This window comes from Archocentrus centrarchus, chromosome 10 (genome assembly GCF_007364275.1).
Source record: "Archocentrus centrarchus isolate MPI-CPG fArcCen1 chromosome 10, fArcCen1, whole genome shotgun sequence".
Lineage (NCBI taxonomy): Eukaryota > Metazoa > Chordata > Actinopteri > Cichliformes > Cichlidae > Archocentrus > Archocentrus centrarchus.
In genome coordinates this window covers 39787391-39800885 of record NC_044355.1, presented here as the reverse complement: position 1 = coordinate 39800885, position 13495 = coordinate 39787391, and the positions used below count along the sequence as shown (strand labels likewise).

Genomic DNA, 13495 nt, shown 5'->3' with positions numbered 1-13495 from the left:
AAGCGTAGATATAAACCCACCTGGAGGCTGCTCGGCCTTCACAGAGGCTTTGGCACCTTTGGAGGACTTCCTCATGATGGCGATCAGAGAGCTGAGAACAGCAGCAGACAGATTTAGTACGAATTATTATACGAGCAATTTTACACAACAGATAAGAGAAAATAAGTCTATTTCAATCCTTCTCTGCACTTTCTATTCACTTTGTTTATTTGCTGGCATTGGCGGCCAGACTGTGATGACATCACAAACACTGATTGGCTGAGGCAGCTGCTGGCCCAGCCTCTTACAAATGCAGGACAACAACCACGTGATAAAATGAGGATGCACCTTTAAGCACAGTGAGATTCGTGCACCATGTGTTTAGGTTGCCGTCCTCACCTGAGGGGGTTACATCTGGACGGGGGAGGTGGAGGGGGCGGGGGAGGGGGAGGAGGAGGGGGTGGAGGTGGCTGCGGGGGAGGGGCGGGAGGCGGTGCGACCCCAGGTGCAGGGGGAGGGGGGTCTGTGCTGGTCGTCATCTCTTTCTGGAGCTCGTGAACTGCAGAGGACAAAAACAGAAGCAGTTAGCGCTCTTCCTCACAGCTGCCACCTCTGCACACCAATTCATGATTCTACTGTGTTTCTAATGCTTGAAGCTGGTTGGTGGTTTTGGACCTGACATCATGTGACCCATTTAAGAGTAACATACAACTTGCAAGACTGGAGCAATTCAGCGTGTTTCCAGCTTTCTCTGCAGCACTGTTCATTTCTGCATCAGTAGAGAAATAAAAGAAGAAGCCACAAAGTAACAAAACCTTTATTTTTTAGGTGCTGTTGGGTTCAATTATAATGGAAGCTCACTAAAAAAACAAAAACATTTTCTGCACTTTTTACTTTGACTCCATTTAGTTCAAAGAAATCCAAATCATCCACAGACCCTTCCAGTAAACACAGTCACGTTTGCAGCCTAATGTAAATTATAGATTAATGTGTCTGTTGTGGCTCTTTGCCTTTACTCTCTCCACCTCTTTAGCACAGATTCAGGGAAAAGTTTGGCCCACACACACACACACACACACAAGTGTGTTTTGCTATCTTTGTGGGGAATTTCCATTGACTTCCATTCATTTCTACAGCCTAAACCTTACCTTTACCCTTTTCCTAACCCTAACCATCACATACCTAACCCTAACCCTAACCTAAACTCAATTCATACCTTAGCCCTAACTCTGACCCCTGACCCAAAAACAGGGTTTCCCCTTGTGGGGACAAGGTTCCAGTCCCCACAAGGAGCAATTGGTCCCCACAACGTAGTATATGTCAGGAAAATTGTCCCCACAAGGTATTATAAACATACGCGCACACACACACACACACACACACACACCTCCCTTCATTCTTATTTTGAGTGTATTTTTCCAAAATGACAAAAACTATAACTGACCGATAGCACCCCCACCCATCCCCCTAATTTCTATCGTAGGCATCAATCTGGGTATCTGCTGCATATTCATCTGTTCATCCATTTAAGAACAAAAATGGAAACAAGAAGGTTACACTGGACTGATTTTGGTGCAGCTTGATCTGAGCACTAAAACTGGGGCGACTGACACGTGCCACACTGGGTGTAAAAGTACTGGTGCATAAATAACAGCATCAGGGTTCACTGATCCCAGTATTAACAGGACTCCTGTTTTCTTGGAGCTGGAATACTTTGCACCCCATCAAGGTGCAGTCTGAGAGGAGGAGTTTGTTTGCACCTTTTGGTTCGTCACGTCTTGCTCTGCCTCACTGCTTTGCATACAGTTAGTTCAGGTGGACACTTGCCAGCCAATCAGATGCAGTTCTTTTCCGTTGCTGTAATGTGCAGTTGTACATATTAAAGTGTTTGTATGCATTGTCTCTTTTTAATGTCTGTCTTCTATTTCAACGCCCACCTGAGGACCAGGTGAACTCCACCTCCTGTATATATTCTATGCCATACTCTTATTGCGTGTGCATCTCCACCTCCACCCACCTCTGTGTTCCAGCTCCTCATTCTTCTTCTGTGCCTGCTCCAGTCGTCCCTCCACCTCCTTTTTGTCCACCTCCAGCAGCTCCAGCTGCCTCTGCAGAGCCTCCAGCTGTGTCTTCACACACCTCTGCTCCAGCTGTTCCTCCAGGTTCTGCACCTACACACACAAGCGTAGCACATAATTCACAACAAGCTGCACATTTACAGAAGGTCTATTACCAGACTGAAGATTGTCCCAGCATGTGGCAGTGAATGGAGTCAAACAGGTGTGTTGTTTTAGCCTTGGAATTCACATGACTGCTGCATGTCATTAAGTAATAACCTAAAAGGAAAGGACCTGCACAAACCATCAGTTTGCAGAACTGTGGAAGCAAAATATCTTCAAGACTAAAAAAACTGTTTAGCAGAGAGTTATTATCTATAGATCTGCCATTTCTAGATAGATTAATCACCTCACAGAGCAAGCCTACAGGTTTAAATTTCCACAGTAAGTCTTCCTCTTATTTCAGCTGTTCCCTTTAGGGGGCACCACAGCAGATCACCCTATCCACACCGTCCTCCTCTGTTACACCAGCCCTCTGCATGTCCTCCTTCACTTTCTATTTTTCCTTTGGTCGAGGTGATGGGCTCTGGTGTGAAATATGTTAAATGAATCCAGTCCCAGCATAAATGCATAAAAGAAGAATGCATGTTTATCTGAATATCACATTATGTGCATATTCTCTCTTTATTGCATAATTTAGTCTGACTGCTCAACATACAAGCAAAAGAAAAGAGTGTTTGGCTAACAAAACTCAATACTGAGCTGTTGTAAATGTCCTGAAAACAAATGAGGAATCCAGCAAAGCACAAGGAATACATGGAGACGGGACTATAAATACACAAGGAACTAACTGGGAACAGGAGGAACCACTGAGGGAAAATAATAAATGCAAAGGACTCAAAAGCAATCACCATGCTTCAGCCCACCTCACTGTTGTCAAGTTATCAACTTTGTGTGTCCCCTTCAGCCACAATACAGAAATTTTGTTGGAAAAAAAATCATCTTCTGCCTATGTGATCTGTAAATGAATATTACAGTACAATATTTGTGTACGTGGTGACCGAAGGGGCTAAGGTGATCATATCTACTTGTCTCAGGCTATGCGCACACAGGTCCAGCAGTAAATGATAAATGGACAAGTTTCTTCTCAAAGAGCTTTATACACACACATTCATACAAGCACAGTTTTCTGTTTCAAAGTGTTTTCTATCTAACGTGCACACACATTCACACTCCAACAGTTCAGTGTCTTGCCCAAGGATACTTTGGCATGCAGACTGCAGCAGCCAGAAATTAAACCACCAACCTTCAAATTAGTAGATGACCCGCTCTACCTCCTGAACCACACCCACCCCAAACACAGTAGAAACACAAGTTTCCTGACAGTAAAATTAAGGCTGCCGAAGAAGAAGCTTTGCTGTTACCTTCTGCTGATGCTGCAGACGCTCCTCCTCCAGGGTTTTGGTGACAGCAGCAACGTCTTCAAGGGCTTTGAGCAGCTGAATGCTGGGCTCAGCACTCTGCAGCAGCAGCATGCTCTGCCTGTTGGCCTCCTTCTGCTTCACCAGCATCTGCAGGTGACAGAGGAAGAGGAAGAAGAAGGTGAGAGGAGTCAGAAAGAGAGAAGGAAACGCCCTCTCTGAATTTTTCTCAGTTCGTTCGTCAGGCCGTTTTCATCCTACAGGCTTTTCGTTTTTCAGGTCAATAAACACCAGATTTCATTCATCAGTCACATGGTTATTAATACACACAGCAATCACCAACACAGCAGTGCAGGTCACTGTTTATGACTGAAGCTAGCAACAGCAACACTCAGCTTTCAGGTTGTGGAACAAAGTTTCTTAAACCATCAGACTTCATGAAGCTGTGGGAGCTGAGTCGCAAAGTATTCTGGGAAAAGGAGCAGAAACTCTCAAATGCAGATTATGTAAAATATGAAGATTATGTTGTGCAGCTGTGGGGAGGCAGCAGCAAGCTTTATGTATTAATCTAGTGAAAGATTAGCCTTTCTGTTTGCCTGATGGAAAAACTGGAATGAAAATAATGGAAAACTGAAACACTGTATTCATAGTTTAACTTCTGCTCTTCCAAGAGTTAAAACTACCTGTCCCTGCACCCTTCACAAGGTAAACGGGAAAAAGCAGACTTATTTAGTGATTTTATTTACTGTATTTTACTGTAAAGAGAAGAATCATCTTTTAGTATTTGCCTCTGTAACTGTACAGCAAATATGCATATGCTGCTTTGCACCCTGGCGGCGTTGTGTTTCTGTGACTCATTTGTTACCTCGTGTGCATACGTTTCAGCTTTGACCCTGAGGCTCTGCTCCAAGTCGAGCTGCTCCTTCATGCCCTCGAACTCTTGAGCCGCCATCATGGAGACTGCAGAGCGGCAGAGAGAAAGAGAGCATTCATCTCAGTGTTATTAGTATTCTGTATGTCAGCCAGCCTTCTACCACCACAGTGAAGGATTATGTTACAGTGAACACCAGGGAACTGTCTCAATGCAGCCAGCAAAAATCATAAACACATGAGCTGCATGCTTAGAAAGCTGGATTCTTAGTCATTAGTGGAGGAACATCAGTGTGATCCTGAGTGAGGTCTGCAGCTCTGTGCAGTGACTCACCTCTGTTAAACCTCTTGATGGTTTTGCTCTGCTGCTCAACTGTTTCACAAAGCTGCTTCATCTCTGCCTGATCTTTCTCTGACTGCACGCAGGGCAAGAACACACACACACACACACACACACACACACACACACACACACACACACACACACACACACACACAGGAGAAAAATCACAGAAACTTTCTTTTGCTTGCTGAGACTTTGATGAGTGCATGACGATCATGACACTGACCTACATTTATAAGATGAAGACATGAGTTAAGAGAAAAATTTGGACTACAAGCAGACAAATGATGTGACACATGATTTCAGGTGAGTCTGGGTCAGAAACAGGAAGGAGAAACCACAGAGGTGTTCTTGTGAAGCAGCGGTCAGTGTTCACCTGTGCAGTCAGCTCTTCTATCCTTTGCTGCTGGTCATGAATCTGACAGACAAAGTTTTTCTTCTCCTCCAACAAGCTGTTCACCGTTTCCCGCAGCTCTGAGCAAACACAGTAAAGGAGGTTAGCAGCTTACACAGTCCCTGAAGTGCCCTGATTAAAAAATTATTATTTATTAGCAAGCACGAGTAAATCCCTCAAAAAATTACTCCATGTCAAAAACAAATTTCTCCTGCAGTTGTTTATGAGTGACTTTCATTTTACGAGCTGTACCTTTAACCTGCTGATGGCACTGCATGAAGATGTCAGGGCTGCAGTCTCCAGCGTCTGCTGCATCAGCATTGGCCTCCAGCGCGATGCAGTCAGAGATGCTGGGAAGCAGCTCGTCCAAACACGGCCGAGACGACAGACTCAGGTACTTCAACTTCCTGTTCTCACAGTTCAGCTGCAGGTCAAAGGTTACGAAGGTCAACAAGAACACAACACTGTGAGATGACGTCCACACACATCATGGTTCTCAAATGGTTACACTCTGATTTTACCAGTGATGAAATGCAGCTGCACACATGAACTCAAACACACTCTGGTTTCTTCTCACTATGCTTGAACATTTTAGGGAAGAAATGATATGATACAGTACATGAGTACACTGTCATATTTAATACTTGATGCACTTTCCTTATTTACTTTCCTTAGAGTACTATTACAATTTGTTATCAGTGCTTTTATTAACATGAAAACAGTTCAATACCTATATATATATATATATATATATATATATATATATATATATATATATATATATATATATATATATATATATATAATTACACTTTTATTGTACTTTGAGAACATCATTACATAATTAATGTAAGCACGCAGCTCTCACAGTGGCAGCATTAATGCACATAGATAATGTCCTCAAACTGTCTCCGTCTTCCTGACTCAACTGTTCACTCTGCTAATACTCTCAGCCGGACCCTGATAATGATAATCTTAGCACTGATTAGTGTGTGTGTGTGTGTGTGTGTGTGTGTGTGTGTGTGTGTGTGTGTGTGTGTGTGTGTAACCTTTGTGGCCAAGGCCTCTGCATTCTCCCGACACGACTTCTCGATCTCCAGCTGAGTCTGCAGAACACTCACCTCCTCAATCACCATCTGAGACACTGAGGAGGACACACACACACACACACACACACACACACACACACACACACACGGTGTCAGTTTTCATCACTTTAGTAGAAAATACTCTGACTTACATGAATTTGTGGGACAGTTAAACGTATGGCTTTAATATTGCTCAATGATGAGTCATAGTCTGTACTATTTATGGCCATGAGTCATCCTGACCAATCAGAAGTTGGCCTCACAGGCTAACCAATCAGGTTGCAGCCTAGAACTGATGTTCCTGTAAACAGACTGGCTCTTTACCTGGAAGGTTCTCACCATCAGCTCCTGCCAGCTGTTCAGGGACCGAGGTCAGCTGATAGATACGGGGAATCCCACTTTATCCATTTCACTCAATAATGCTCAAGTAGGTATAGCCAATCACACAGCACAATATGATAACATCATTAAACTAAGCCAATCAGGCATGAGAAAGAGGCTGCATATATTAGCATATATTATCATAGCATTAGCAGCCTGAAAGCCTCCATGTTGTTTACTCTCCACTTCAGATAAATACAGTTAAAGTGTACAAAGGTATTAAACATCCAGGAATATGAATATCATGCTGCACCACGGTCCTGTGGTTTGGAGTCTGCAGACCAGAAAGGTGAAACCTCACAGAGACGGTATGAGGACGTCATCCTCCTGCTTTCTATTGCACAGGGGGATAAAAATCAAACACTTGTGCCACTGCTTTTTGTCTTCAAACATATATTTTTACTGGCGCCTGGCAGGATTTAATATGCTGTTACCACTGTGAGGGACTGGAAATGCACCTTGAAGCTGTTTGCCACCCAATATTACACAGCAATAATTAAAGAATGCTCTGCTACTTATCAGGTGTCAAACCAATGAAATATAAGACCAGGTGAGAATAGCTGCTGTTGGGGGCAATCTTTGATGATTGCCCCCAACAGCAGCTACACCCAGTTTTGAAAGGTTAACCTTTAGCTTAACCAGTATTCCTCAAAAATCCATGACAGTGAAAGGAAGGAAAATAAAGTGGATTTGGTTTGGTTTCTTGACATGATTCTAATATATTTAAAAATACAAATATCTGTTTAGGGCTGACTGATAAGAGTGCTGAAACCGCTGTGATGAGCTGTAGTGACATTTGTATGGTAAAATTCTGCATTTTTTCATTTAGTATGAAAAGAGTGAAGGAAACAGATGTATCTCTTAAAAATGCATCTACGTTTATTGCAGGGAGCAGCCTAAAGGCCCTTTGTTTTAAGGCAGTAAGTCGCTGTGTTTTAAACAAAGAGAAATTGTTTGATGGATCTTCAGTAGGATACACAAAATCATACATGTTCTGCAACACAAACACATCCATCTTCGAAGCACAGTGCTGTTCTGATCAGTGACTTTCAGTGTAAAATCTCCACTAACACTAACAGCTGAAAAAGTAAGCCTGAGGTAATAAGATCCTCACAGCTGTCGAACGTGTTACCAGGCCTCTGTGACTCCTCGGTTATTTTAAAATGACCCAGATATGAAGACTTGGTGAAAAAATGTAGACTGAGAGGAGAGACAGCAGTGTGATGAAGTAGCTTTGCCACTGTGTCAAAATAAAGCTCCGCTTATCTCGCTCTTATCAGCCCCTGCTGCATTATGTACACATCTGGTAAGAGTCCCGATCGACCTTTAATATGAAAGTAGTAACAGCTTAAATCTAAATTGGGTTCTAAATGAAATATAAGCCAAGTTTAACTTCACTGTTTCAGTGTCATTCAATTCCCTTCCATTTTACTTATAGCACCAAATCATAACATTAGTCACCTCAAGGTGACCTCAAAGACCTTACAATCATACACAGAAGCCCCAACAATCAGACAACAACCAGGAGGTTTTTGTAAGCTCAGTGACCCTTGACCTACATACACAGGTGAATCCAATTATGAGAAAGGGTTAAATGTGGCCAATTGCAAGTGTTTCTCCTCTTTGCATCTTCTCTGAAGAGTGGCAACATGGGAGCCTCAAAACAACTTTCAGACGAGCTGCAAACAAAGATTGTTCAACATCATGGTTTAGGGGAAGGATCCAAAAAGCTCTCTCCACAGGGTTCTGTGCCTGACCAATTCTATTTAATTCAGTTCAGATTAATTTTATTTTATTTATATAGCGCCAAATCGCAACAAACAGTCGCCTCAAGGCGCTTTGTATTGTGAGCAAAGACCCTACAATCATACAGAGAAAACCCAACAGTCAAAACGACCCCCTATGAGCAGCACTTGGTGACAGTGGGAAGGAAAAACTCCCTTTAACAGGAAGAAACCTCCATCAGAACCAGGCTCAGGGAGGGGGGGTCATCTGCTGAGGGGGGAGAGAGACAGAGATTAATAACAAATAATGATTAAATGCAGAGTGGAGTATAAACAGAGTAATGAAAAGTGCATCGTGGGAACCCCCATGAACCCCCCCAGGCAGTATTATTAGAAAGCATTGCATCAATTTTCATTGTTATGCAGATGATACTCAGCTTTACCTATCAATGAAGCCAGATGACACACATCAATTAGTTAAACTGCAGGAATGTCTTAAAGACATTAAGGCCTGGATGACCTCTAATTTCCTGCTTCTAAATTCAGATCAAACTGAAGTTCTTGTACTCGGCCCCACAAATCTTAGAAACATGGTGTCTAACCAGATACTTACTCTGGATGGCATTACTTTGGCCTCCAGTAACACTGTGAGAAATCTTGGAGTCATTTTTGACCAGGATATGTCCTTCAATGCACATATTAAACAAATATGTAGGACCGCTTTTTTGCATTTGTGCAATATTTCTAAAATTAGAAACATCCTTTCTCAGAGTGATGCTGAAAAGCTAATTCATGCATTTATTACTTCTAGGCTGGACTATTGTAATTCATTATTATCAGGCTGTCCTAAAAGCTCCCTGAAAAGCCTTCAGCTGATCCAAAATGCTGCAGCTAGAGTACTGACAGGGACTAGAAAGAGAGAGCAGATTTCTCCCATATTGGCTTCTCTTCATTGGCTCCCTTTTAAATCTAGAATAGAATTTAAAATCCTTCTCCTCACCTACAAGGTCTTGAATAATCAGGCCCCATCTTAGCTCAAAGACCTCATAGTACCATATCACCCCAACAGAGCACTTCGCTCTCAGACTGCTGGCTTACTTGTGGTTCCTCGGATACTTAAGAGTAGAATGGGAGGCAAAGCCTTCAGCTTTCAGGCGCCTCTTCTGTGGAACCAGCTCCCAGCTTGGATTCAGGAGACAGACACCCTCTCTATTTTTAAGATTAGGCTTAAAACCTGAACCCTTGCTTAGTTATGCTGCTATAGGCTGCTGGGGGGTTCCCATGATGCCCCTCCCTGAGCTGTTCCTGTTAAATGGGAGTCTTTCTTTCCCACTTTTGTTTGATCGCTGGATTTTCTCTGTATTAGGGTCTTTACCTTACAATTTAAAGTGTGTTGAGGCAACTGTTGTTGTGATTTGGTGCTATATAAATAAAAGTGAATTAAATTGAATTGAATTATCTGCTTTAAGCTGTGCGTTTGTGAATTATACCACGGAGTCAGGCACGGGCTGATTTGAAGCTTTCCTTTTCAGAGGAGCCACAGTATCCAAAGTCGTACGCAGTGAGGATGTAATAGAGATAATCGACCTCATGGGAGCAGAGTTTAGGTAGCTGCTCTGCACTGTGTTGGCACTGAAGAGCATAATATCAATAATGAAGGAATTAGATCCTTAAACTTAGTTACAGCACTTTCAGAAAGACTTCTACTGTAATAAAACTTATTCCCCACTGCTGTGTAATCCATTAAAGTAAATGTAAATGTTACTAAGAAATGATCAGACAGGAGGGGGCTTTCAGGGAATACTGTTAAGTCTTCAGTTTCTATGCCATATGTCAGGACAAGATCCAGAGTATGATTAAAGTGGTGGGTGGGCTCCTTTACATTTTGAGAGAAGCCAATTGAATCTAGTAATAGATTAAATGCAGTGTTGAGGCTGTCATTCTCAGCATCTACATGGATGTTAAAATCACCCACTATAATTATTTTATCTGAACTGAGCACTAAATCAGATAAAAAGTCTGAGAAATCAGACAGAAACTCTGAGGTCACTGTGGTGACACAGGCAGTCCTGACCTCTCTCAGCAGCTGGATTGTATCACAGCCAACAGGAAGCTCCTGCTAACATCCCTGGTCCATTAACACAATCCTTCCTGGTCAATATACAAACCCAAAATCGAATTATACTGTGTACTAATACTAATGTGTTCCTGCCCTCAACCTCAGCCCCTCTGTAATAACGGTCATTTGTACTGTCCTCGTCTGTATAATATGATGCTGTTGCTGCAGCAGTGTTTAGTGAAAAGGAAAGGTGGCATAAAAAGATGGAAAAACACACTAGTGTTAGTCTCCGGTGTAATTTATAATTGTGCACTGCTGTAGTGGGTGTTTTTTTGCATTGACACTTGTTGGTGTGTCTGCATCAGTGTGTCCTCATGAGTGAAACTGAACTGTTAGAGGTCCACAACAGTTACTGGACCAGAGGATGCAGAGACACAGACTGAATCTCTGCACGGACTGTCAGAACATTCACTGATGGACTGGCATTATGAGCAGGCCAGATACAGTTACATTACATTACATACACACTACTAACAAACACACAAATCACAGTTGCAGTGCTGCAATGTGTAGTTACAGTCCTGGGCAGAGGCTGTAGCACAGCATAATCCTGTCAGTTTACCCGGAGTGGTGCTCAGGGCTGGTCGTGTACTCAGTGAAGAAGTCATCTGAATTAAAGTTTAAGTGGGAGGAGCTCTGGGAGCCCCAGGACGAGTCTTCATCATATCCTAAATCATTTACATAGCACAAAATAACCTCTGCTGCTGTGATGCTGGCAAAATATGAAAACATCATCAAACACGTTTACATGTTTTTGTATCTAAATCCAACAATCTTTTTCTCTTTGCTGAGAACATTTCCTGATACTTTTCCAAAGGAAATGGAGGACTCAACGCTCTCACTTTAGAGACTCATACAGTAAATACTCCTGTATTATAGCTACTACATAAACTACAAGAAAAGACTGGAACAAGCAGCTGTAAGCAACAAGCATATAAAGAAGTCAGCATGCTTTTAAGGATATTTTACTGTGATTGCACGTGGAATAAATCCCTGCACACATGCCTCCAGCAGTGTTTCAGGCAAACACTATAACAGCCTGCCAGCAAAGAAACAGTGAGCTGCAGAGCTAGCATCTATCAGGTCTGTCCAATAGAAGCATTTTGTTGCTGTGTGCTCATTGCATACAGTATCCCAGGTTCAAGCACAATAATCTCAATAAGCTACATCTCGTTCCATCACCGGCTGAACTACATAATACATCAGCTGAGCGGTTAATGACAGGCTGCTGCTCCATCATTTGCCAAACTGCTTGTTAGGCTGCTGTAAGTGAAACCCTCCCACTGCTTGGTGTGAGCTCAGCTGATCCTCAACAGTCTGTTAGTGTCCTGATCCCAGTGTTTTGGACTTTTTCTTCAGTTTGTTTCTCACCTTTGTGTTTCTGTATTGTGTTTCTGTGTTCTTCAGAGTTTAGTTTTCCGTCCCCTCCTATCTGTGTGTTCGTATTCCTTCGGTGTTCCCTGTGCTTTCCTGCGTGCGGTGTCAAGTCTGTGCTTTTGGTTCCTCATTTTCACACTTCCTGTTTTATTTTGACAGTCTCCTGTTCTGTGTGTGTTGTGTTTATTTTTGTTTCCTTTGTCTCATTAGTGTAGTTCTGTCCACCTGCTCTCCCCAGATGTTTCCACTCTCCTCTCATTACCTCCTGTGTGGATTGTCTGTGTCTTGTTCTTTGTTGTGTTGTTGTTAGTGCTCCTGTGAGCTGTGTGCTCTTTCCTGGGTTTTCTCTTTTGTGTTATGGACTTTGCTCCTGCCTTGGATTTTTTTGTATTTCTGTAAATCCAAGTACCTTCAGCAGTAAACAGGACCTCAGTTGCCTCTGTGTTTGGGTCCCCTCTGCCTGCACACACAGCCCACTCCTGACACATCAGCTTCTGTCAGTGTGACCACACCTGCCTTGTTTCAGAAAGATCCAAAAATATTATCAATAATCACTTCCATAAATTCCCTGTTTTATATATTTTCTTCCAAATTTGCATAAAATAACTGAACCAATTTAGAGACACCTTCAAGAGCCCCCTTTCTTGTCTCATTTCAAAACAAACTTCTGCTTTTGGAACACAGATCTTTATCTGACATTAAACAGCACTGATTTATATGCAGCCACTGAAAAAGTACAGATGTCAGAGTAATACTGCACCGGCTGTGGCTCTGTCAAGCTGAAGGAAAAAACCCAGAAATACTTCAATGACCACAAGCTGACCCTGTATCTGTGTCAGTGAAGCCTTTAGGTCACATGAGCCCATCACAGGTAATCCAGGTGACATGACTAATGTTCCTCTATGTGACGATGCTCCCACTGCAGCAGCATCACTCAGTCAGACACTGATGTGATTTCTAAAGAGAGACTTCTTTTAAAGCACAGCTGTACATTTGTTAGGGGAAGCTGAGCTCTGTGACCCTGTAAGCGACCTCAGGCTTACTTTTTTCAGCTGTTGGTGTTAGCAGATATTTTACACTGAAAGTCACTGATCAGAGCAGCACTTTGCAGAGTGGGGTATAAACAGGGTGAAAAGAGCTGAATGAAAAGAAACACTGAGTGCATCATAGGAACCCCCCAGCAGCCTAGGCCTATAGCAGCATCACTAAGGGAGGGTTCAGGGTCACCTGATCCAGCCCTAACTATAAGCTTGATCAAAGTGCTCTGTTGGGGTGATATGGGACTATGAGGTCTTTGAGATAAGATGAGGCCTGATTATTCAAGACCTTGTAGGTGAGGAGAAGGATTTTAAATCCTATTCTAGATTTAACAGGGAGCCAATGAAGAGAAGCAAATATGGGAGAAATCTGCTCTCTCTTTCTAGTCCCTGTCAGTACTCTAGCTGCAGCATTTTGGATCAGTATTAACCAACCACTAATGAACAAGACCCCATGATACTTGAACTCCTCCACTTGAGGCAGCAACTCCTCTCTGACCTGAAGTGGGTACTTCATCTTTTCCCGGCTCAGAACCATCCCAGCTGCTCCACGCTCAGCTACAAACTGCACCAGTGCAAGCTGGAGGTCACTGCTTAATAAAACCCACAGAACCACGTCATCAGCAAAAAAAAGAAAGGCGATCTTGAGGCTCCCACCAGGAACGAGTCTCACTTACTGCCCACAGTGTGAACCAAGCTCTCACT

At 42.8% G+C, this 13495-nt stretch overlaps 1 protein-coding gene across 6 annotated transcripts in view; it reads right to left on the bottom strand.

The window, feature by feature from the left end:
• shtn3 (shootin 3) overlaps positions 1-13495 on the bottom strand; it is a 34599-nt gene that overhangs the window by 8280 nt on the left and 12824 nt on the right. For all 6 annotated transcript variants that reach the window (XM_030739010.1, XM_030739011.1, XM_030739012.1 and 3 more), the window contains exons 3-11: positions 6114-6208; positions 5317-5488; positions 5047-5144; positions 4662-4743; positions 4323-4417; positions 3461-3607; positions 1997-2150; positions 379-538; positions 21-91 (exon numbers count right to left, since the gene is read on the bottom strand). In XM_030739010.1, coding sequence (XP_030594870.1) covers positions 21-91; positions 379-538; positions 1997-2150; positions 3461-3607; positions 4323-4417; positions 4662-4743; positions 5047-5144; positions 5317-5488; positions 6114-6208 — 1074 coding nt within the window. The remainder of the gene's footprint in view (positions 1-20; positions 92-378; positions 539-1996; positions 2151-3460; positions 3608-4322; positions 4418-4661; positions 4744-5046; positions 5145-5316; positions 5489-6113; positions 6209-13495) is intronic.